The sequence below is a fragment of the Monomorium pharaonis genome, chromosome 1 (assembly GCF_013373865.1).
Source record: "Monomorium pharaonis isolate MP-MQ-018 chromosome 1, ASM1337386v2, whole genome shotgun sequence".
NCBI lineage: Eukaryota > Metazoa > Arthropoda > Insecta > Hymenoptera > Formicidae > Monomorium > Monomorium pharaonis.
The window spans coordinates 35,040,289-35,067,625 of NC_050467.1; the positions used below are offsets into that span (position 1 = coordinate 35,040,289).

The window sequence follows — 27,337 nt, forward strand, 5'->3', positions numbered from 1 at the left end:
GTGTAAATATGTTTAATAGTAATACATATGTTGCAAAGATATTTATACAGATATTTATACCTTACATTTCTTGATAGTCTCAGACTTCTCGTTCTCGTCTAATTTTGGAGAGAAAAATAAATTAATTTTTTTTATGCACTCATCCCATTAATTGCCATTGTATTTTAAACATAATTTCGTTACAACTTCAGATAAACATATCGTCGGATTAAAAAGATTGTTTTATTTATTTTGTAATTTTCTCTTAATGTATAATTTTTATAAATTATTTTCGTAAATATAAATGATCAGAAAATAAATATATTAACTTTATTAAATATTTTGTTAAGATATCATCATGTTTATATATTTTTCTTTCTTTATTATATAATTGTAAAAAGCAACATTTTTAACATGGCAGTTAATAAGACAAGTTCAACACTTGTAGTTATATGTTTATCACTTCTGATTATTTCAATTACACATAAATAAATTAGTTTTTACTTAAAAATATTTTTTATAATTCACTGTTAGAGATACCTCGCTGTAAAGTTATAGCCTAATAATGATATACATATATTGAACAATTTTTCTTGCACAAATCATGATTCTAACTAAAAGTTGATATATAATTGTTTTATAAATGCCTAAACAATAAAGCCATCTCGGACACGTACACATATTACTCTCTAAACTCTACAGTTTGATATGCTGCCGAACGCAACAAGATTGCTTCTACATTGAGGGTTCTATTCAATTTCCATTCCAATCCATGAGATCCAGTGATGCTTTAAAAGATCACGGTATTTGAAAATTTATGGCCTCTCTTTCTCTCTCTTTCTCTCTGTGAAAGATGAGAAATCCACGGCGTAACATATCGAAGATAATGCTCGAGTCATCGATCGACAAACGACTTAGAATAAAACTCTAGATCGGAAACTGTTATGTACAATATTTATTGATACAATTAGTCAAATTTGACAAAATTCTTGTCAAAACATTACTTTCTATGATACTGTCCCAATATGTGGTTGCACTCCATATTTCCTCGTTTACATAATTTTTACCTTTACATACACCGATCCTAAGACGGAATTTTTCTTTTTATTCTCTACTCTGCCGGTATGACCTACTTAATATCATATTATGCTGCGTCACATTTTTTTCGATTATTAGCTCCGACATTAAATCATTCAAAGGTTTAATTGAGATAACACAACAGATACTATATATGGATGCATATAAAATACTTAAAGGTACTATGAAAAGAAAAGTATACACAAATGTGATATAATCGCTCGATGGTTGATTTCGATTTTAATAATTGCAGGCGATTTAGCACTTGTTGCTAAACATGTACATTCCCCCCTTTCTCCCTCTCTGTCTCCTCTATCTTTTTCTTTCTCTCTATTACCTCTGTACACAATAGATAGTTAAGATCGACAAGAGGTATAAGAGGAGCAACTGCTATAGAAGGCAGTAAAATGTCAGTACGACAATCAACGGGACAGCATGACAGTCAAATGTTAGTGTGACAGTCTTTTGAACACCATGAGGTCATGGGAACACTGAGAACTGGTCACGTTGTAGTTCGCTACGATACCGTATCGTGCCAGTTGCTACTATTTGAAGAGTTGGTCTCAAGTGACACTGCAAAAGAATAAAAAATACATGAAAGAAAAAGGAAGAAACATTGACAAATTGCATATTAACGTAACACATACATTGGATATAATTTATTGGATATTTGCACATACAATGCTGATTGTTAAGGAAAGTTTTCAGAAAGTTTTAATCTTTCATATTTTACGTGGAACAATTCTGAAAGAATTCTACAAAAGCAGCATTTCGATCGATATTCACCACAGCACTATAGATTTTCAGTATTGTAATGAATATCAGAACGCACCAAAATAGAATACAATAGAATAGAAATGTTTCTTAAAAAAGTCTTATAAAATGTCGCAACAGAAATGTTTCTAAAATCACGCAGTAACTTAAAAATATAACAGAACAAATACGATATTAAAATATCATCAAAATGATTACAAAATGATTATTTAAAGTTAATTTCCTATCAAAATTCGGTTTTATTTTTATGCTATTCACTTCAATAGTAAAGGTAATAATAGGTGTCGCCTCAGAAATTAGCGAAAGTTGCTAATTTCAAGCACTGCGTTAGCGAAGTAATGACATAACTTTTAACATCAGGAATTTCAAATGTAGAAATATCAGATTTTAACTAAATATAAATAATTTTTCAAGACAGAATCTTGCAGAATCAAATACTGATTTTAATAAAATTTTATATACATATAAGTAAAGCAAATAAATAAATTTAGAATCAGTAGTTAGACTAAAAAAACAAATAATTAATTATATATATTTATATAATAAGTCTCAGAAACATAAAGATATCAAATATGTTATACAAATTAATTATAAAATACACAAAAACTATTGTAATTTTTTTCTAACATTAAATAAAATATAAGAACAAGGTTACAGGCATTAATTTATATTTTAAGCATATATTTCTGTAGAAATTATATATATCATTATCGTATATTTTATATTTACTTTTTCTTTATTTAATTTATAATATTAATGATAAGGATGAAGAAAGAAATATTATTTAAATTATAAAGCAATAATTTTTTTAAACATATCAATGAAGCACATTGCCTATTGTGTCTATACAGTCTACATCGGATTTTGACGATGAATATAATCTTTCTATTAATTTAATATTCTTAGTTCATATAAACTGCGCGCCGATAAGTTTCTTGAAACACAGTCATTAAGCTAAGTATCGAGGCTCAAGAACATCTTAAAATTTCCTCTTCTCCGAAAAACTGTAAATAATTTTTTTTGCTTTTTATTTATAAAATTTTAAAAATTTATCTTAACATTTTTTTACATTTTTCTTTATATAAATATGTTGATGTTTTCGGACATATAATAAGTATAAGAATAAAATTTTATACTGTGAAATTTAATATTTTGAAGATCTATAAAAAACCTAGATTTATTTGATTTTTACAAAAATTTTATTTTACATGTCCACTTTTAAAAAGGGCATGTTATTGCTTTTGTCACCGCTTTTCCGCGATGCTGATTGTCAAGTTCGTGCTTTGTAACTTGCTTCATTGTGTTGTCTGCTGCTATCACTTTTTACAGTTAACATTTGACGTTTGACAGTTCCTATGATTGACTTAATTATTTAAAAACATTAAAAAATTGATTTTGAGTTTTATTAATTGCGTGATTTGGTATTTAAAAACAATACAAAAATCAATGTAAAAAAATAATTACTGTTGTGAATTCTGCAATCAACCGTACAATCTTTATGCCGATTATTATTTTTTTATTTATAAAAAAGATACAAATTTTAAATATATTCAAAATTAACGAAGAAAAAATGAGAGTTTACTAGAACGTCGTTTTATTTGAATTTTTGAAGATGCAGAATTTTTAAAAGAAAAAAACAAAGATTGAATTGGCAAGGTTGATGTAAAATTCAATATTAAAAAGAATATGCTTATTTAGCGTAAGTAGAAATGGAAAAAATGTAAAAAATAAAATATTAAAAAAAAGAATATATTAATAAGAATTAAAATTAGTTTTTTTTTAAGAAAAAAAGTTATAAATGGAAGAGAGAAGAAAGAAAAACTTAAAAGGTGGTTCTTACAGTACTTTGAAATCACAAGAGCAATTATTGTTATTAGTAAAAAATAAAAATAAGTTGTATGCAAAAATCAGCATATATTAATAAAGGAAAAAAATGCTAAATGGCGCGAAATGTAATGTTCTAGTATTTACAAATTTTATATCTATCTTTAGATATAAATACACTGGCGTAAAAAAAACGAGACAAAAATTTTGACCGATTTTTAGGCAATCTTCAAAGTAATGCAACTTTGCGAAAAATCATCCAAATTACACGTACTTTTTTTTAAATTAAAGGGCAAAGACTCTACTTTGAGAATTCCTAGGCGAAAGTTTGATTTGTTAAGTGCGAACCTTTTGTATCGCGTAAAAACCAAACATGTTTTTTTTTTTAATTAAAAAAAGTAAAAGTTTGTTATCATTTTTCACAAGTTTTTTGTTAAAATCTGGCTAATATTTATCCAGATTCTTAAAGTTCATTCTTTTCTAAGCAATTAAAAAAAAATACATGTCGATACAATGTTTTTTGTTGATTGCACACGAGTTTGAAATTTGCACAGCATTTTACGGCATTTTAGCGAATAAATACGGTATTTTTTAAATATCATGAATTTTGAGTATCAATATGATATTGCACATTGATTTTATTCGTGTTTGACTAAATCATACCGCCGTCATCAAAGTGACCCGATGTGCACCACGTGGAGAATGACGGTCGGATTTTGTATCATATGGCCCTGAAAAGGCTGATTTTTTTAAATAAAATTTGAACTTTTATTTTTTATGGTATGAGTATGTGTATATGTATGTTTACGTGTATGTGTGGGTTTATGGGTATAGAGGAATGTGATCTTCTGTTGACTTCAGTGAAATTGGTGCGTCAGCTATCCGTTATATTCAGATCAGTAAGTACAAATTTCTACTGATGAATTTCAGAGCCACATGATGTACAAAATCCAACTGTCAGTCTCCACGTGGTGCACATCTGGTCACTTTGATGACGGCGGTATGATTGAGTTAAACACGAATAAAATCAATGTGCAATATCATATTGATACTCAAAATTCATGATATTTAAAAAATACCGTATTTATTCGCTAAAATGCCCTAAAATACAGTGCAAATTTCAAACTCGTGTGCAATCAACAAAAAACATCGTATCGACATGTATTTTTTTGAAATTGCTTAGAAAAGAATGAACTTTAAGAATCTGGATTAATATTAGCCAGATTTTAACGAGAAACTTGTGAAAAATGATAACAAACTTTTACTTTTTTCAATTAAAAAAAACATGTTTGATTTTCATGCGATACAAAAGGTTCGCACTTAACAAATCAAACTTTCGCCTAGGGATTCTCAAAGTAGAGTCTTTACCCTTTAATTTAAAAAAAAATAGATGTAATTTGGATGATTTTTCGCAAAGTTGCATTACTTTGAAGATTGCCTAAAAATCGGTCTAAATTTTTGTCTCGTTTTTTTTTTTGTGCCAGTGTATATAATTATATTTCCCGTTTTCTATTCGATTTTTGCTGGAATAAAATTGTTCACGTGCACAATATGATGCTAATAAATAATTTAGCGTCATAATTAAAATTATAAAAAAAACTCGTTTGATTTTTGCAAGAAGCCCTTCAATTCTTTTATACTACAAAAAAATTATTTTGAAAGATGTTATGTAAAAATTTACCTGTTGTATCATTTTCTCCATCCGAAGAAAATGATCTTGGACCCCATATCCTTACTGTAAAATCATCTGATACTGAAGCCATCATTTGATGATACACAGGATTCCATGAAACACAATTGACTATTCTACTGTGTCCCGTAAGAGTCGCTATAGGCAGTTCTCTTTTGATATGCCATACATACACTTTATTGTCTATAATGAAAAAAAGAAAACAATTATTAATTCTTATTAAGCATACTGTATACTAATTTTAAAAAGAAACTATCGAAATATAAAAAGGTTCTTACTATACTAATACAGTACTGACATTTAAAAATTGACTATGAAGCTTAGTCTTAGATTACTTTATATATCGTAAATCGTTATGAAAATTAAACATTCTTGGTTTTATATCGTTAAATATTCGATTACTGAAACACTTTAATAATATATAAAAAGACATTTTATATTTTTGTGCATGTGACGAACCTTCACTACCAGAGGCAATAAAATCTTGATTGACTCCTCCGAAACAACTATGAATAGTAAAGTGACCTTGAGTGACGCCTTGAAAACGCCTTACAAGGCATTTATCTTCTAAGTCCCAAAGATGTACTCCTTGATTCGCCACGTTAAGTAGTGCAAGTCGATCTGCCTTATTTACGCTAAATGACATAACGGGATGATCCTCTTGTAATCTGCAACAAGTGGAAATGTGTCGTCAAAAATTTCGTTTAATAAATCTACACTCAGTTAAGAAAAAAATGATAACACTCAAAATGTGGGAAAAATTAAGGTCATATTCAAATTTTTGTATCTTCGCGAAAAATGATCGTAGAAATACAAATAAAAAAAACATTTGAAAGCTTAAACTCTCTAGTTTTTTAATTTTTTAATAAAAAATTTTGAGTTTTGCAACATATCCACTTTTTTTTAAGACAAAGCACAAAAGAAAAATGTTTAAAAATTTGCATCAAATTTGAATGTGTCCATGGGCTGAAATAAATTTTTTTGACTTAGTCTGATAAAAGATTTTTGTAAATTAAACCCTTCATTTTAATTTGTTTTTAAATTTTTCCTATGACCATTTTTGACTGAGTTATGAACGATCACAGAAAAAACGGCATTTGAAATCTCGTGATACGCTTTGAATAATGCTAATCCTGGCGATATAACAAAGATTCCATAATTATAAAGTGGTGCCATATTTTAAGAATAAAAAAAATCGGCAATTTTTACTTTCAAGGTGATTTTTCCTTTAATCACTCACACATAGTCAAGAATTGCACAGAAAAAAATATTTCATACTCGGACATACAGAAAAAATATTCTAAGCCCTTGATAATTTAAGGATACTTTTAACTTAAAGAAAACGTGGACACCTTTAAAGTCCTACGATTTTAAAAGTAGCGCCAAATCTTCACAATAAAGGAAAATATGCAATTTTTATAGTTAACTGAGGTGGTTTTTAAACAACAAAATATTTCTTTATCAAATAAGCAAATAAAGGATCTCACAGTAGAGGTTTTTAGTTTTTCAAATCTGTCATCGTAATTTCTATGCAACCATTTTTGACCAAATTACGAGCATTTAAATTTAAAATGCCATTTTTTGTTTGATCGTTCATAACTCACAATTAGTCAAAAATGGTCACAGGAAAAATTAAAAAAAAGCAAATTAAAGAGAAGAGTTTAATTTACAAAAATTTTTTATCAGATTAAGTCAAAAAAATTTATTTCAGCCCATAGACACGTTCAAATTTGATGCAAATTTTTTAACATTTTTTGTGCTTTGTCTTAAGAAAAAGTAGTCATGTTACAAAACTCAAATTTTTTAATCAAAAGATTCAAAAACTAGAGAATTCAGCTTTCAAATGCTTTTTGTATTTCCACGACCATTTTTTGCGAAAATACAAAGATTTGAATATAACCTAAATTTTTCTCACATTTTGAATGTATCACTTTTTTGGGACTGACAGTATATAATATAAGTTAAATAGAGATTATAAATCATACATAGTGGCATCACCCAAGTCATCAAAAGTGTAACTACGAATTCTGTGATGTGTATCAGCTGCTAGAACAGTTCGCCCGTCACTGCGACACCATAGACATTTTACTCTAACTCCTTCCCAAGAATCGGAAACATTGCCGTCCATATCCTAAATATTTTTATTAAAATTGAAACAACATATATTGAGTAAGAATGTATGCAAAGAAAATTTTCTTGTAAAATTGAAAAAAATGTCGTGAAACAAAAAATCAAAGAATATTACGATATTTTAATTAATAAATAAAATAAATTAAAAAACTAAAATTAAAATGTATACTAAATTTTAATAAAATATAATAAAATTTGTCGAAAGTCATGGTTGTTTTACCTTTATTACTATAATTTTAAATTCTAAAAAAATCTTTTACATTTATCTTCTTCAAAAACTTCAAATAAAATTATTTAATAAACAGCAATTAAAGGATACTATATTGTTAAAGCATGATACCATTATTTTATATTGACTGGAACTTAATTTTAAACAATACTTTATAATTGTAAAAATTTTAATTTTACTAATAGAGAAATTTTAGAAAGTAGCTATATTTTAGCCAAAAAGTTACCATTATAAAAAACAGTAATGTTCCCAGCAAACACAAAGTTACATATAACGTGCTTGTTAGTTGTAATTTCCCACTCAATAATATAATTGCAATATAACACACGTGTTATATTACAATTACATTGTTGAGTGGGAAATTACAACTAACAGGTACGTTACATGTAACTTGGTGTTTGGTGGGTTATTTATTTATTATGATTAACATACGCATTGATAAAATTGACCGCGAAGGCCTCCAGCTACAAATTTATTCGAATCACGATGCCAAGCACACGCCGTCAGCGAATCGTCCGTGCTTTGCGTCAGCTTCACACGTAACTCGCAGTCAGGCGTATCAACACTCCAAAGCCACAATTCTGGACAATCCTCGGGACCACAGGCAATTAGATGATTACTGTCGGGGCTCCAAGCGATCAATGCTACGCCATATGTATGACCTTCGAGGGTTTTCCTATGCGTCACTTTCAGTGTTTCCTGTATATAGAACAAATACGTTATGTATTACTTAAACAAATAAATAAATATTACTTGTTTTAAGTATTTCCTAAGTTTATGTATCCATAAATCTATCATGATAAATTCATCATAAATCAAATTTATTCAAAATATATTCTGAATCATAATAATATATATACTTTAATTAAGAACACTAAGTAACAATAAAAATTTGATTTGCTTATTATTCTGACTTTTTTCAATTAAAATTTTACGATGTTCATCGAAAGAATATAAATTCATTTTTTAAATATTCCTTTATATGATAGAGGTTTTTTCTAAGATTTATGATGTGAGTATATCTTGAGACTATTATCAAGAAAATAATCTATGTTAAAGATAATCGTGATTTAAAAGAAAAATATAAATTAGTGTTGTTTTTCTTAGCAGAACTGATGTTTTTTGTTTGTGCATTGTATTTGAACAAGTGTTTACTAATTATATATCTTGAAAAATACAAAAGTGTATAAAATATCCTTAGTACATTTCCGTCGAATTTTAAATTAATTAGAATGCGAATTTTAATTTCTTTTTAAGTGAAAATTTCAAAAGAGATTATTATTTATTACAATTTTATTACAATTTCAATACTACATATCTTTACAACTTTTCGAATTTGACTATGTTTATAAATTAATAATTCGTTTATAATTTAGTTCGTTAACTACTATGAAAATTGCAAAATAGTTGAAGACTTTTAGACTCATATCAGTGAGTTGTAAATCGCCTAACGATCTACATCGGATCTTAGTGATGAATATTCTTTTTTATTAAATTTAATTTTGGGGTGATCCCGTTTGCCTACGTTCCCGATTCTTGGGAACTACTGCTTCGTTTGCACACAAATTTTGCAGAAATTCACGATTGCCGACATTCCCGATTGTCCACGTCTCGATTGCCTACTGTTTCGTTTGCACACACAAAAATAATCAAGGTACAAAAGTATGATTGCACACGTTATATTATTACGCTCGTACACATTGCACACGTGACGCTATTACACACGTGCACATTGCACACGTTATATTATTACGCTCATACACATTGCACACATGACATTATTGCGCACATATACATTGCACATATGACAATTACCACATGGGTTTGCGACTTTCCAGGCACCCCTACCGACGGGGTGGGTGCAGGAGGGGGAGGCGAAGCCCCCCTTACACCCCCCATGTGTGTGTGCGTGTGTGTGTGTGTGTGTCCACGCTTCATACTGTTACACATGGGTTTGCTACTTTCCATGCAAAGCGAGATCTACCTACTTTTCTTTTTATTTAAAATCTACTTTTATTTTTATTTTTAATATGGTATATCTCGAAAATTAAAGTAGTTAGCTCTATAATAAGATCTATACAACTTTGTCGAGCATAAAAACTATTGTCAAATCAAGGCGCCCAAGTTATTGGAATCGTGCCTTTAGAGTGTATGAGCGCAATGATATCACGTGTGCAATGTGTATGAGCGTAATAATATAACGTGTGCAATAGCGTCACGTGTGCAATGTGTATGAGCGTAATAATATAACGTGTGCAATGTACACGTGTGCAATGTGTATGAGCGTAATAATATAACGTATGCAATGTACACGTGTGCAATAGCGTCACGTGTGCAATGTGTATGAGCGTAATAATATAACGTGTGCAATAGTGTCACGTATGCAATGTGTATGCGAGTAATTATATCACGTGTGCAATGTGTATTTTGCACCTTGATTATTTTTGTGTGTGCAAATGAAGCAGTAGGCAATCGGGAATGTTGGCAATTGGGAATTTCTGCAAAATTTGTGTGCAAACGAAGCAGTAGGCAATCGGGAACGTAGACAAACGGAACCCATTCTTAATTTTCTTAGCTTTATTTTAAACTGCGCGCCTTTTAAACTTTATTTTAAAGTTTTAGACTTAGTTTAATCTATTCTATCCAAATATGAAAAAAGTCCCAAAATTTTTAGAACCTGTATACAAGTGTACTAGAACTATCACACCACTTGCTAATTGCAGATTGCTAATGTCATTTGGCTTATTTTTTTTCGCTACACTGCTGCACTGGTGCAATAGGATAGAATAAGACAAATATATTTTTTTCTCATTCTAACTTATTGCACCAGTGCAGCAGTGCAGCAAAAAATAACAGGCTTATTTAGAAACGAAAATTTTAACACCAAAATTTTGAGACCTTAACATTTTTCAAATGTAAAGCATTTAAAGATATCGGGTGTACTTCCGAAAAGGTGAAACCTCCGATCGCGCTGAAATTTTAACCAAAGCTTACCCTTGATTAGAGAAGAAAGTCCCTAAAAGGATTTTCACCGACAAAGCTTTGTGTGCCCGTTATCACTTCCTAAAGTTGCAAACATTTTTACTGTATATCTCTGAAAGTATTGATTTTAGAGAAAAAAGTTTCAAACAAAAAATGAAGCTCATAAAAGGCTCTACAAAAAAGGTTATATACATTTTTTACGTAAACCTATTATTTTGGCAATTATAATAACTGTTATGAAATAAAATAATTTTAATTTTGGATTAACAGGATTTTACTCGTATAAACACGCGCGCGCGCGCGCGCGCGCGTGTGTGTGTGTGTGTGTATGTGTGTGCGTGTAAGCAAAATTTCAAACAAGGTCAATAATTGTTTTGTTTCACATGGGTTTGCGACGTTTTACGCGAAGCAACATTTTATTTCGTGCTTCGGTCTAAAACAAGATCAATTGTTCTCTTTCAAATGCTAGATATTTTTATTTGGAAATACAAGAGGTACGTACGAAATACTTGTTGAACTATTTCATATGTTTTAATTTTGTGAAAAAGTAAACAAGGTTAACACTTATTTGAAATTATTTTTTAATTTCTGTTTAGTTTGTTGTTAAAAGATGGACAAAATGTACAATTTTTTCACATTGGCGTCTGTTCTGCAAAATCGTTCTTTAACCCTTCAATGGCTTAGAGATGTTGGTTTGATTCCGGCGCAAAGATTTTGCAAGATTCATAAAAAATATATGGTTTGTAACATGGTCAATTGGATATTCATAAACTTAAATAATGACTTAAAATTGATTAAGTTAGAGTTAGGATTACAGTAACAAATGCGCACGAACTTACCACATGGGTTGCAACTTTTCAGGGCACCCCTACCGACGGGGTGGGTGCGGGAGGGGGGGGCGAAGCCTCCCCCTTGCACCCCCCGCGCGCGCGCGCGCGCGCGCGCGCGCGCGCGCGCGTGTGTGTGTGTGTGTGTGTGTGTGTGTGTGCAAAGCATTCTCTGCACCACATAGGTTTGCGACTGTGTCCGTTTCGCACTGTGCGATATTTGGTCTGTGCGCATTTGAAACGAGATTCTTATTATATACGTATTCATTTGAATTTTGCGCATTTCTGTTCAGGGTATCTCTATTCTTTTTCTGAGATACATAATGAAAGCTTTTAAAATGTTGAGGGAAAAAAAGCTTTTTTTCTTCATGATAGCCAAAATAATAGGTTTACGTAAAAAATGTATATAACCTTTTTTGTAGAGCTTTTTATGAGCTTCATTTTTTGTTTGAAACTTTTTTCTCTAAAATCAATACTTTCAGAGATATACAGTAAAAATGTTTGCAACTTTAGGAAGTGATAACGGGCAAACGAAGCTTTGTCGGCGAAAATCCTTTTAGGGACTTTCTTCTCTAATCAAGGGTAAGCTTTGGTTAAAATTTCAGCGCGATCGGAGGTTTCACCTTTTCGGAAGTTTATCCAAGATATCTAACTAAGTTGTTCAATATTTGCACATTCAAGTAAATCGCATAGTGAAGATATTCATACATAATAATATTTAAATGTCATAACATAATTTTACGTACACTTTTGAGATAATTTTTCTTATTTATTTAACTAACTTGCTATATATGCTAATAATGTTAATAATAGTATAGAAATTATTTTTTGTAACATGTGCGTCGAAAGTGGTCACTTTCGTGTCATTTTTTCCCATAAGATTCTCTGTAGTTTTGCTGTTTAAACGATGTCTAGAGATGTAAATTTGTTGTCATTTTCGGGAGTTTCTGGTATTATGAGTGTTTTTGTATTCATTTTTGCACGATATGAGATGTCTGTGTAACACGAATCGACAGATTATCTAGAATTCGCAAAAAAGACGAAGCCTCAAGAGTATCGTCCGCATATCGAAATGGCGAAGAAATGTCTGTAATATTTGCGAAAGTTATATATGTGTCGCGAGAAGACGTGGCTATGCGAATATGGAAATAAAGGTAAAGTCGTGAAAGAATAATAAAGCGTGCGGGAATAGTCGTGCGGAACGATCCCTTGATCAGTACGGGAATGAGTTACTTGTGCGAAAGAAACTGTCAGTGAAATAATAAATTACTTGTGTGAGAAAACTGTTCTGTGGGAAATCGGCAACTTTCTAAATGAAAAAATAATATTTCTCACAAGTACAGGAAGTGGAGGTACGAGCCGTAAGCGAGATCAAAGTGATCAATCGTGCGGGATTTTGGGAGAGTAGTCGTGTGGGAATGATTCCCGCACGACTTTTCCGCACGGTTGATCAATTGGAGAATGAATTACTTTTGGGAGAAAACTGCCCATGCACAATTAACGACTTTCCGACCGGTAAAGGGCCACGAAAAGAACCTTTTTCGACGAACATGTAACAAAAAATATCTTTTCTTCTAAAATTTCCAAGAATTGTCCCGAAAAAAACAAACTCTAATTAGTAATAATCTAGTATTCTAGTGTATTCATGCAGTATTTATGTATGTATACTCACTGGATCCACATCCCATACTATTACAGTCATATCCTTAGAACCTGTGGCAAGCTTGAGACCATCGGGTGAAAACTTGCAATACCAGACTTCATCGCAATGATCGTGAAGTACTTGTATAGTATGGCACGGAAATTGCTCCTTGCCACAGTTATGATCCACAAGCAGAGACACATTCTCTAGACTTGTCTGCTTTAAAAAAGAAATCATTTTATTATAAGCCACTGTATAACAAGATATTATCTAGAAAAAAAGAATTTACGAATAATTTTGATAATAAAATATAAAATAGTTATAAAATATTAATTTTTAATCCTTTTTTGTTTTAATCAAGTGGCATCTGCTTTACAGTTTTGCAAGATATTTTATAACAAATTTAATGTGTAATAAAGTGTGACTTTCTTTAATTTTAAACGGTTATTCAGGAGATATTATCATTTATGTTGCCTTTAGATATAAAGAGAAAAACAAAATAACTCTAGTAAAACTGTTTATAAAAAAAAATTTATAACTTTAAGTCAAAGTGGAATATTTTATCCTATTATAGTCCTTCAATTATATTATATACAAATTATAAACAGAACTAAAAGCCTGCTAATTATTATTTGTAGCAGAATAAAGAAATAATAAATAATAAAAACAAAGAATAATAAAATATCACTACGATTTAATACTTTATTATCATAATTATAAATTATGTTCATCGCTTTAACATTAATTGTTTATAATTATGTTAACTTACATTTATGCCTAATATCGTAAAAAATACATATTGTTTACAAAATACTTAACACTACAAAATGTATATCTAAATAAAATTACCGTTTTAAAAAGGTAAAAAAAGACGGTAAAAAATGTATGTGCTCCTTATTAAAAACACCATTGTATCAAAAAACCCAAATAATAATATCTTTAATTCTCCTTAAAAATAATGGTATTACAAAATTGCGTTATCCAACTCAAATATATATTTTAAATTTAAAAAAATGTACCTTCTCTATAAAAGTAATATGAAAAAATGCACCAATTGTAAAATAGTACGGTATGTAACAAAGGCGTAAAGTCAGCCTTTATTACATACTGTATTTTTTATTACCCGTGTGTCAATGTGTGGCCCCTTAGGTTCTCGCAAATTGATAGATTAGCCAACATTAGGTTCGCAAAAGTGACGAAATATCAATCAATTCTGTGAGAGTTATCATATGCGTGTCGCGAAATGACACACATGCGAGTGTTGAAATAATCAAATGTGCTGAAAAAGTCGTGCTGGAATATTTTTCGTCACAATTCACGCCATCTATTAAACTATTAAAGGATAAAGAACTATGCAATAATAAAAGTGCTGAAATCAATGACTTTACTCACAAAGAAGTGACACGAAAGGAACCACTTTCAACGCACATGTAACAAAAATGGATATTAATACAAACTAGAAAATTCATTATTCATTATTTTTTAAAATTAAAATGTTATATTCAATAATATGTATATTCTGTATATAGTGAAGTGTTTTAAACGTTTTAATATGTGAGACTTTGTTTATAACACCCGTTTTTAGTCGAGCTTAAAAGCCATTAATAGTTGATTTCTTTACATTTTTCTGTTTCAATTTTTTTTCTGTTTTTCTGTTAACAACGTAATGATATTGGATTGTCATTATGAGCAGAGACTGTATCGTAGTATCATTTTCCTCACTTCAAGTGTACGTAAACGACTGAGCACCACGCAATATATGTTAGATCGTATACATTAAACTGCTAGACTAGTGCGACAATTCGATATCGTTACGTTGTCAGAACAGAAAATCAAAAAAATAAAAGCAAAAACAAAAAATAGAAAGATGTAAATAAGCCCATATAAAAAAAAGGAGAATTGTAAGTAAAGTCTTATGTATATGTAGATTATACCTGCAAAATTCATTTGGGAACAAATTTTAATAATTTATATTGTTTATTATTTCTTTTACATAAACGGAGGACAATTTGACAAAAGTTATAAATGTTTTTCAAATAATTTTTTCCATAGAATTGATTAGCGTAGTCAGTCCGCGTACTTTTTCCGTACAGTCAATTTTTAATTTGTTTATAATAATTGCAAAATTTATTTTTCCAAAATGCTTTTTATATCGGAAATATTTTTTCATGTTCTTGTCCTCTTTCTGATTGTTTAGCTAATCTTGCTGGTTAAATCATGGGCCTTATTGGGTTAATAAATTCATTATACTGTTTAAATGTTATAAGTTGTATTTCAGTATTGTTGGTAGCCGAAAATTATATAAATGTATTGTTTACGTCATATTGAGAAATATGTTGCAAATTGTTTTAACTTTCGTGTAACTTGAAGGATTTAAATATACTTTTAAATGACATAATTTAATTGAATTTAACGTTTGATGTAATGTGTATATCATGCTTGAGACAGCCAATGCTTGAGACAGTGGGCCGAGGTATAACTCGAGAGGCTCCCCTTGCCTTGGCGCGCTCTCATTCATACAATTTGAAAAATTAATATCTCGGCTATTATTGGAGATATCTAAAAATTATCGTGGACTTTTACGTTCATCTCGATGTCGTCTATCTTCCTATTAAGATTTGCACGATGCTTGCCTTTCACCCTGTATATTATTAAAGTTATATTGCCTGAGTTCAGGGTTATGCACTACTCGCACTTCTCGCACATAATTTGATTATATTTTTACAGTATTTATTAATTAATATTCTGTTTATTAAAATATTTGTATAATATTTCTACAATGTGCAAAGTCGCAAAAGCCAAAAATTTGTTTACATATATTTTTGATATTTATGTAATAATATTGATATTTTTGTGATAGTGACGTAAGATCCGTCAAAGAGCGGTAATTTTTAATCTTTTAGAAATAAAAATAATTTTGAGAATATTTCTTAATAATGTCTCTATCTTTCTACATTTCTCTACAAATTTCATAACTGTTTTTTTTCCTCTTTAATAAGTTATTAATTATGTTCGTTATGTATATCCGAAAAACCGCTTATAACACAATTGGTAAATCTTTATGAGTAACCAACTTGTACCGACAAGAATATTATCATCTATGTATTAAATTATTTAAATAAAATGGTTATTTATAATCTCCTTCTCTCAGCTATTTGTTTAATTAAAAAAACACACATACACACAGGCGCGCAATATACACAATGTGTAACATTAACAATTAATAAAAAAAAATCAATATAAATTCAACATTGAAATTAAACGTCTCAGGAATGTTCTTTCAATGTTCTATGGCGTATGAAACAGTGGTTTCGAAACAATCATTTAAAACAAAGAGCTATCTGTCGTTTAATATAATATATACAGTATGACAAAGAAATATCAAAATGTAAAAAAGCTATAAGAGCAGCTCTTCTTTCTAAACAATTGTTTCGAAGGAAGCCATTATTCGATATCGCATTTTGAAGGAAAATTGCCGAGACGTTCAATAATGATTATAGTGTCCAAAGACTAATTTAGTTTCGATTTCGGCTAGTTTCGACCCAAAACATAATTTTCGGCTACATTTCAGTTTCGGCCAAAAAATGGCCGAACCTTCGACTGCCGCCGAAACTATGTTCGACACATCTCGGAGTACTTAGCATGTAACATTAGATTATTCAATTCTGATTATTAACAAATAATATAAGCAAAATAATTTGAAGTCATATTCCTGTCAATAATCTATTGACCAATATTATTACTTATTACTTATTACTAAGAAATTATTACAAAATATATTTATATTCCGTTAAGTATGCAAATGAGAATAGAAATAAGAAAAGATAAATTTTGTTTAAAAAAATTTATTTTTTGTATTAATTTTTAAAAAAGAGTTTATGTTCTTGTTTATTTTTCGAAGAATAATATTTTATTTTTATGTAACTAAAAATTTTAATTTTATTAATAAATAATTAATATGTTTTAATATGTATTTTTTGTTCCATAATTTTTTTTTTCATTATTAATTATGTATAACTAAACTTTAAAAAGTTTTGGTTTCGGCCGACTTGAAATTGACTTGAAAACCGAATATATTACTTTTATTACATATACTACACAGTGTGCGTAGTATATGTAGTAAAAGAAAATATAAAAAAAAAAACATCTTTTTTTTTGACAATTGCATTTTGTTCCGCAATAGAGCTGTGCGGAGCAAAGAGACAGTTCCACATTCAGCTCAACCATTGCTGAAGTATTAAAAATAATGAATTTATCAGTTTTACTTTTTTTTCATATTAATATTTATCACTATCAATTATTATTTGTAATGTCATAAACAGCATTCTTTGATAACATAAATTCTTTGATAATTTGTCTGATATAGGCAGTATTATAATATAAATTGATTAAAGATACTTATTATTAGTATCACATTAAACATATTAAAACAATAATAATATATTACAATACCGTAATAGAGAAAATAGAAAAATAATCTCAGAAGTATAACTACAAAATATAAAAATAAAAAATATTTTAAGAGACAAAAGTTTGCAATTTTAATTGTAATGCAATTCGTTAATATACCTGCGAGTGCGTTATATGATACGTGCACAGTTGATTTTGCATTTCCACAGCCTGACAGAGTAAAGAATGAAGTCTGCGCGGCGGTAACATAATGGAAGGTGGCAAGAATTTTTGCAGTCTATCCATAAGAGCAGCTCTAGAGGCTGGCCCTTTTCCATCCCAGCCTGCACGTGTCTGTCAATACAAATCTTCATTTACTAACAATTAAATTTTTAGTTGTAAGTTAGCTACAATTTATATCTTAAGGGTGAGGAGGATAACCGGGAAAATTGTGGAATTTATTCATAAAACATGTTCATCAATAAAATTAATAACGAAAATTAATACGCAATTTGCACTCGTTAAAGTAAAAATATATGGGATACCTGTAATTCGTCTCGTCCGCTACACATCATAAATAAAGATAATTGATGAACACGACCGGTATTATGGCCCAGAGGTGTAAGCTCATTGCGCAGTACGTGTAACGCGTCAAACACCATGCCTTCTTCTAAATATTCTAAATATTTTTGTTCTAACAGTAAGAATTTCATCTCCTACGAATAAGAAAAATATATTAATCAAATTATCAAATATAGCCAAAAGTATTAGAGACACGTATACTTTTTCACTTATCTGGAATTCTTTTATTTCCTATTGATTATTGACATTATAAATATAAAAATTTGAAAAATTCATAAAACAAAGGTATTTTATTCGCATTTTAATTTCTATTTAATGCAGTTAAAAATATTTTTAAAAATATAAGGTATGTGCCTAACACTTTCAAGACTATATTTTTAAAAAAATTTACAATATTTACAAATCTTGCTGGTTCTTTATCAATTATATCAATTTTTAAGACTACATTATCTTCTTTCTTTTATTATTATTTTGTATTTGAACATAATTTAATAGTATTTAAATATATTAAGTAAGTAAAAAATATTATAACTTTGGAACAAGAATATAAATTTCTGAAAGTTGGCCAAATCATATTGAAATTACTTACAAAAATTAAAGTTTTATATTTACGTAATATTATATATATTATATATTTAAAATAATTTAAAATTTTCACAATTAAATTATTTTTTTAAACATATAACTTTAAAAGAATAATATTTCAAATAATCACTTTGGCAAATAACACATTACCATTACGCATTACTCATTGAATAAAATGGCTCGTTAGTTGATCTATTATGTAATGAGTAAAGTTACAATTGATGTTTACTATCATTGTTACAATAAAAAATTGTAACGTTATCAAATATTTATAAAATATAAAAATTCTAAAAAACGGTAATGTCATATACATATATGTTACTCGTAATTCGTTACTTGATAAAAGCTATCCTTGATAAAAAATCGTTTAAAAAACAAAATTTTATATTTACATATTAATTTAAAGATAATTCCAAATTTAAAGATAATTCATAATTTTAAGATTTTTAAATTTTTTAACAGTATATTATTACAAATAATTCTTATAGAATGTTATAATTTTATAGTTATAATACATTTTACCTCAGTGCCATTAAACTTGTTACCATATTTGAGCAATGTCAAACAATGTTTACAAACACATTTGATTATTGATTTAAATGACAGAAATTACTAATATATTATTCAGTATTAGAGAATATAGAAATGACATTTGATGATTTACACTACTGGTCAAAAATTTTAGCACACTTAAGATTTTTTTATGTAAAAACTCATTTCTTGTAAATGTTTCTTATAAACTCTGAAACTAAAAAGTCTAAAAAAAAAGTAAAATGTTAATTTGCGTACATTTTTCAAAATTTTGTTACTTTTTATGTTACTTTTCAAAATTTTGTTACTTTTTTGTTACTTTTTGTAAAATATAAGAAAATTGTAAGCATACTAAAACTATGAAAAGATAATATATATATAAATGTGTATTTTGTGCATTTTCATAGCAAAAAGAAATATACATATTTTCATCTCATATATAATAAATATATATCATATAACAAAAAAAATAATAAATATAATTCAAAATTAATGTATATATGTAAGCAAAAATGTAATAATAAAAAGTTCATAAAGAATATTTACATATTTTGTTTTTCATTAGTAAAATATATACTAAATTTGATTAAATATGTTAAAAACGTTTACTATACGATCATTAATTATATGGAAAAAAAGATTTACCACTAAACTCTGGTTTGCACTATTTAAAAAAGACTTGAGTTCATTAAGGTCATGGTCTGCTTTGTTCCAATCGCCATCCATAACGTGCTGCCTGAATTTCGCTGCGGCAGGATGATCAAGACGACAACCCGATTCTTGCATAAGCAAATCTGCTGTCCGACTAAAACACATTTTTTATTAATTAATAATCATAAATAATAATATTTAATCTTAATATTTAATTCTACTTTTATATAAAGTTTTAAGAATTTAAACGAATAAATATAATAAGCGTATAAATAAACAAGAGTATAAATACTAAAATATATATAAATATTATACTTTATTTATATCAAAATTCCTAAATAATGATATAAAATAACATTTATTATCTTCTTATCGTAAAAAATATATACATACACACATGAAATTTAAAAAGACAATTTATAGTTTTATTTAAATTAAAATGGATATTGACGTCATCAGTTTTACTGATTAAATTTGATTTACACAAAGGATTTATAAAACTTCAATAGATTTATATATTGCTACAGAGATTTCACATACACATGAATAATTTATCCCAAAATTTTTTATACATTTTTAAAAAATTAAGTTCCTAAACTTAATTTTCTAATATTATTCATTTATATATTTTACACCTAACTCTATCTTTACTTCACGCATATAATTTATATAATTTTTCTAAGTAAATGTTTTAAATTGGCAAGATTGTCATATTAAAATAGATAAAAAAATCTATAATCTTTTTTGTTCAAAAAATAAACTAGAGTTGTACACATTAGTACGTATATATTGTATTATATAAAAAAAATTAAAACTCTGTAAAACCAATGTAAAATAGAACTTGTTTAACAAAATGGAATTTTTGTCGATAAAATAGGCAACAAGAGGCCATCGTTTTAAATCGTCTATACACGCGCGTGCGTTGTACAAATATTTAAAAAAAATAAATTTTTAATAATAGTATATTTAATTTTAAAAAGAATAAAACAATTAATAACACTTTTATATATACAGAATGTCTTATTTCAACTTAAGAATACTTTCTAGTGCAAAATTTAAAAAAATCGATTTTTTAATTACATATTTTGATTGTACAACATTTCAAGAATACATTGTCAAAATTTCAGAAAGAAATTCAGAGAATTAACGATTCTACAGCCAAAAGTCGAGCGATGTTCGAAATGCAAGTAAAGGAGCGAAGGTAATTTATTAAGAGGCTAAAGAGCGATAATTTATTAAAGTGCTTCTTAGAAAGGAACACTCAAAATAAGAATAAGACTTATTTTGTGGATCAGGAATTGCTGATTAACAGTAAATACTTTAATTATAATTTTATTAAAAATTTTTTAACGCGTTTTTCTTGAAACGTTGTTTTTTTGGGCGGTTGACAGGATTTCGGGAAAACTAATCGAGTAATTTTAAAAATCCTTGCGATGTTGTATTCATAGATTGACTCAGCTATGAACCTGGCAGCCGACTTTGAAAAAAAAAATTTTTTTTATGGAAAATGGTAGCATTTCGTTTGTAGTTATTTGTAGTAACGATAATTTCGTTTGTAGTTTTATCTATTAAAAAATAAAATTTAAAAAAATGACTAACACCCGACATTAAAATATCTTAAATCTGTTTGCGGGGCTCGATTCAGAATCGTTTGTAGTTGTTTGTACTGATTTTGCTTTCGTTTATAGTTAAACCGTTAACCCGGTATAATTATTTAAACAAATACATTACAAGTGGTATTTTTAAGATATCTTAAATCCGATTGCGGGGCTCGATTCAGAATCGTTTGTAGTTTTTGTAGTGATTTTGATTTCGTTTGTAGTTGAAACGTTCGCCCGGTATAATTATTTAAACAATTTACAAATAGCAAATTTTTTAATTTTAAAGATATTTTAATTCCGCTTGCGGGGATCGATTTTGAATCGTTTGTAGTTGTTTGTAGTGATTTTGCTTTTGTTCGTAGTTGAACCGTTCGCTCAGTATAATTATTTAAACAAATGTATTACAAGGTATTTGTTAATTTTTAAGATGTCTTAAATCCACTTGCGGGGATTGATTTAGAATCGTTTATAGTTGTTTGTAATAATTTTTTGTTTTCATTTGTAGTTGATCTGTTCACATAATATAATTGCAACAATTATAAAAAAACAGAAATTTGTTACTTTCAAAAATAACTACAAATAAATTTAACAAATTTATTTGTTATACCAGGCAAACGATTCAACTACAAATAAAAGTAAAATCACTATAAACAACTACAAACGATTCTGAATCGAGCCCCGCAAGTGGATTTAAGATATCTCAATGTCGGGTAATAGTAATTTTTAAAAAATTTTTATTTTTTAATGGATAAAACTACAAACAAAATGCTACCATTTTCTGAAAAAAAAAATTTTTTTCTTCAAAGTCGAGTGCCAGGTTCACATAACTGATTGATTCGCTATCGCGTATCTAGAATAAACAGATTTGACTAAAAATTACATTTTTTATCCAATTTTTTTTAGCGAAAAAACAGCATTTTTTCGCATTACTTTCTAAACATACGTGTCAACTCGCGTATTTTTTAATAATTCTAGATTACGCGATAGCCACCCAAATAAACTTTAAGAAAAAAATCTTTTTTTTAATTTCAGATTATTGGTTCTTGAAATATCTTGTCAACCGTTTGATCATCTCATTTTTTCAACGCTGCGCCTCTCAACTAATTTCTTGGAATTTTGGAATAAAATATTGCTGTAAAAATGTTTTTCATATCTTGACACGAGTACTAGTACGTGTGTGAAAAATTAGAATTGTATGTCTTATAGTTTTCTTTTTTAAAAAATCCAAAAAAGAACTTATTTTTAGTGCGGTTACACTAGAAGGTATCCTTAAACACTAAAATATCAATGTTTCAAATAAAAATTAAAGGGTTTAAAGAGAATCATCAAAATTATCTGTTGATTAATATAAAAGTGAAAAATTACCCAGAATAAAATTTCTCTTTTTCCATAGAATATAAAAAATTGGTGTTTTTATTGTATATGTGTTGAAGAAAATCAACCTTATTGGACCCAAACTAGGCGCCAGACATAAAATGTAAGTAGCTCATCTAATAGGCTCCTTCAAACAATTTTTATTTAAAACAATATTTTTATAAATATATTGTTTTCGAGATATTTCAATATATCAAAGTTAAAATGGGACACTCTGTATATGTTAAAAATAATTATACAATAGTTTTTCAAGAAGCGCATATGGTATCTTCTTTTACCTTCTTACAAAAAGGTAATTTTTTTCAAAAATAGTTTAGATACTATTATTACAAGAATGTTTGCCAAGGCAAAGAAATATGATTATAAACTTTAACAATTATCATATATTGTAATATTTCACTATTGAATTAATATTTGGTGATGTGATTCTTTAAAATAAGCTCTGGATTTTTGTACTACGATGATTTTATTATGAAGTTTAACTTTGATGAACTTTTTAACTGAAAAATTTGATAATTTTTATAATATGCATTGTAAATATAAAAATTAATATATTATAAATAATTAATTATATAATAATATATTTAATATTTAATATTTAATATAGTGAATATTTAATATTTTGATTTTAAGTTATTAAAACAACATGTGTAATTCATTATATATAAAATAGAAATGCATGACCATTAAAAAATTAAAAGGAAAATAATAACTTGTTATTTTTTAAATATATAACTTTTGTAATGTATTACTTTTTTTTCAAAACCCGTAACTTATGACAATAACCAATTACTTTTTGAGACAAAAACCATAACTGTAACTAGTTACTTCTGCAAAATAACTTTTTCAATTCAAATGTTTTGACTGACAGATTTTAAAAAAATAGAAAATTAAACAATGCATTACATACTCTAAACCAACTGTCTTCAAATGCTGTCCGATAAGTCGCACAATATCTTGATTAGTTTTGTCCATTATTTTTGGTGGTCCCAAACTTTGATTTATATCCCCGTTCACACCATTAATGTCACTATCTGATTCCGGTAACAGATTGCCATTGGCATGGGGCCCACCGGAATCCACTTTAGCTCCATTTTGCTGCAGTCCAGAAGACACACCACCGTTTGAGGCCTGCTGCTGCTGCATTACGCTGTCGTGCATACTGGAATGTTATTCACAATGCTACTAATATCACTGATATTCACACACAAGAACATATCAATCTATATATACATTTATATATGCATAATGTACATTTACATACTATATGTATATTTACATTTCTCAAAACTAATAACTTGATAATATAATTTAACTTTGATAATTACATTAAAAATGGTAAATTTGCAAAGAATAGATGACACTGGAGATTAGTGTAAAAAGCAAATTTCTTCCTTCCACATTATTATATATAATCAATTCAAAATTCTGTTAAAAGAATAATACAACATTCCATTGGAAATTATTTAAGGATTATGTGACCTTACTCGGTATTCATATTAAACAAAAATAAACTATGTAAAAGACAAATGGTAATTTAATCTCTTTCATTAATAAAAAGAAGCATATTTCCTAGATGTTCATATTATTTTATTTATTCTCTGTTTAAATACTTGAACTGATGTTTTATCTATTTAAATTAAACTTGATTAAATTTTCCTATAGTTCAAGCATTCATATACTACAATAAATACATACAATAATTATATCAAATTTAGTCGTATAAAATACTTGAAAAAAAGTTAAATTTAAGGTTTTTCCCCTTTTTTACATAAAATTTTAATAAAATTTTGAGAATAAGTTTATGATTAATAAATAGACATTTTTTAATTTTTTAAACAGTTTTTTATTTTATACTAACTATGAGGTTGCTAAAGATTCTACATCCACTATTTAAAAATGTATATCATTAAAATAGTTTTTCTTAATATTCTAAAATTGACTTTACTTAAAAGAGTGTTTTGATAAAATATGATTTTTGTAGCACATATGGTTTTTTAACAAATTAAGTAAGTTACAAAAAAAAATGTATAAAGATTAAACTAAAATATAACTGAAAATATAATTATCTAAAATAGCATTGAGTTTTAAGGAAAGAAAAGTTTGTTTATATCTTTTTACACCAGTTTTAAATAATTTAATCTCAAACAAAATTTAAGAATTTATATTTGTAACCAAGAGTTTAAAAAATATTTTTTAGAATTAAAAAGAATTACAGTTTTATTATCATTATTTTGTATAAAAATATGAAATGTTCACAAAGTATATGATTCTTTAAATGTAATGTCATATTAGTAAAAATGTGGCAACAATGTCTGTTGCTGTATTTCAATCATTACTATAAATAATTTTCTTTCAATTTGTTCTGTATCAATTACTATCAACATTTTTAAATAACAAATTGTCATTTTCACTATTTAAATTTTGCTCATTATTTATTATCTTAAAGATGGCAATGGTCCTTTGTAGTATATATATAATGCACAAGATACTTGAATATTTTATTTCAAATACCTATTTATATATTTAACTGAAATACATAAATACTGACATAAGCAATTTAGTCAAGTTGAGAAATTTAGTCAAATCAACAACTCTTTTTTTCCCAGAATATCACAAAAATTTACAGTCATGTTCGCGTGCCAAGTTATGCTAAAAAAATATATATGTTACATTACCGATAATTATCCATGTCCGGACTAGGGGAGTGGTGCTCGTCCGCTGGTCGTAGGGTAGTCGGCACGGAACTACGGGACCTTTTGCGCGGTGGCGGAGCGAGTCCACCGTCGTCCGACTCGCTGCTCGAGGCCAGGCTTACGCGCGTACCGCCCCGTTTTCCACACTATTATTGTCCCCCGGGGTAACCGTTGGCGAGTGGCGTGGCGCGGACCTGGGACCTGGGGCCGGGGGTTCTGAGGAAGCCACGCGCGCAGCCACGATTGCGTTGGAATGAAGGAGAAAAAAAGAAACTTGGCCTAGCTTTCCCCCCGTCGTTTTTTTCCCGTCTCCTCTCTCTCGCCACTTGTCGCGTCCGCGGATCTTTGAAAACGTTTGCGCCTCCTCGCGCGCGTTTCTCTCGCGCGGAGCCAGCCACCCTCTTAATCCCCGCAGTTCGCGCAGTTTCCGTCAACCGAGACTCGATGGCAATTTCGAAAGAAACAGGATCTATCTGCCTGGAGCGATACGAAACGGGGGAACAATGACTGCAACACAGCTGATACTTGTTTGGATCCGTCGTTTACGTCACGTCGTGCTCTCTTCTTTGCGGATTTGCGGATAGATTTGCGATCGTCGCGCCTACTACATCCGCTCGTTATGTATAGTACTCAAAACATCAGTGGTTATGTTTCCAGGCACACAGACATCTATGGGAACTTTCCAGCAAGTGATATAAAATTGATACAGCAGTATTTCTGTTTTTGTTTGATATTCAGTGAGAGACAAAGACAAAATTACTGCTGTGTCAATTTATGTCTCTCTTGCTGGAAAGCTCCCTATATTGGGTGCGTTCGGAAAGACGAACCAGAGTTCCTCTCTGGACGAACATTGGGAGCTTTCCAGCAAGAGACACAAATTGACACAGCAGTAATTTTGTCCTTGTTTCTCACTGAATATCAAACAAAGACAGAAATACTGCTGTGTCAATTTGGTTGAGTTCGGAGAGCACGCTTTTGGCGCTATAAGCATGCTCTATCTTTCTTTGACATTCACTGAGCAACAAGGATAGTATGATACTTTTAGCGCTAATGCCCGATTTCTTCACTTCCCGATAAAGTTATCCGGAGGATAAATATCAAGTTTAACCAATCACATGCATGGATCTGGGGCTCGATTCTTGAATTTATTCGCAAGAGAAACGTATTCGCAAATTCTGTTCTTACAGAAAAGTTAGAAATTTATTGGCTATCGTATGGCTATTAACCAATAAACTTACAACTTTTTGTTAGAGCGAGTATTTGCATATACGTTTCTCTCGCGAATGACTTCAAGAATCGGGCCCCTGGGGCTCGATTCTTGAATTCATTTGCAAGAGAAACGTATTTGCAAATTCTGTTTTTACAGAAAAGTTAGAAATTTATTGGCTATCGTATGACTTTTAACCAATAAACTTGCAACTTTTCTGTTAGAGCGGGTATTTGCGCATACGTTTCTCTTGCAAATGAATTCAAGAATCGAGCCCCAGATAGTTTATCTCCTGGATAATTTTAACCGCAAGATAACTGGACGTGAAAAAATCGGGCATAATAGCGTCTCCCCGAATCCAGCCTTTGCTCTAGTTTACACCGAGCACTTGGTACGCGTATCAAATAGTAAATAACTAGTGAATGTGTTTAATCATTGGCTGATCAGCTTAAATTCACTACTTGATACGCGTACAAGTGCTCGGTGTAAACTAGAGCATAGGACGAGATTCATAGGCTGGTATTCATAATCAAGTCTTATATTTAAGATCGTCTTAAGTACGGTCTT

The 27,337-nt window shown here is 29.0% G+C and overlaps 1 protein-coding gene across 2 annotated transcripts; it reads right to left on the reverse strand.

Moving 5' to 3' along the window:
* Positions 1-26,145, reverse strand: LOC114253760 (WD repeat-containing protein 26). 2 transcript variants are annotated; one of them, XM_036285334.1, is made up of 11 exons: positions 25,546-26,144; positions 23,778-24,029; positions 19,887-20,046; positions 18,089-18,259; positions 17,724-17,897; positions 13,185-13,373; positions 8,136-8,402; positions 7,330-7,475; positions 5,804-6,012; positions 5,336-5,527; positions 1-1,629 (listed from the first exon to the last, which is right to left on the reverse strand). In XM_036285334.1, the coding sequence occupies exons 1-11, from the start codon at positions 25,557-25,559 to the stop codon at positions 1,574-1,576; spliced, it is 1,830 nt and encodes a 609-aa protein (XP_036141227.1). In that variant the 5' UTR covers positions 25,560-26,144; the 3' UTR covers positions 1-1,573. The 2 variants fall into 2 exon arrangements, with proteins under 2 accessions (XP_036141227.1, XP_036141236.1); XM_036285343.1 differs by having other exon boundaries at positions 1,494-1,629; positions 13,185-13,370; positions 25,546-26,145.
* Between the last annotated feature and the right edge of the window lie 1,192 nt (positions 26,146-27,337).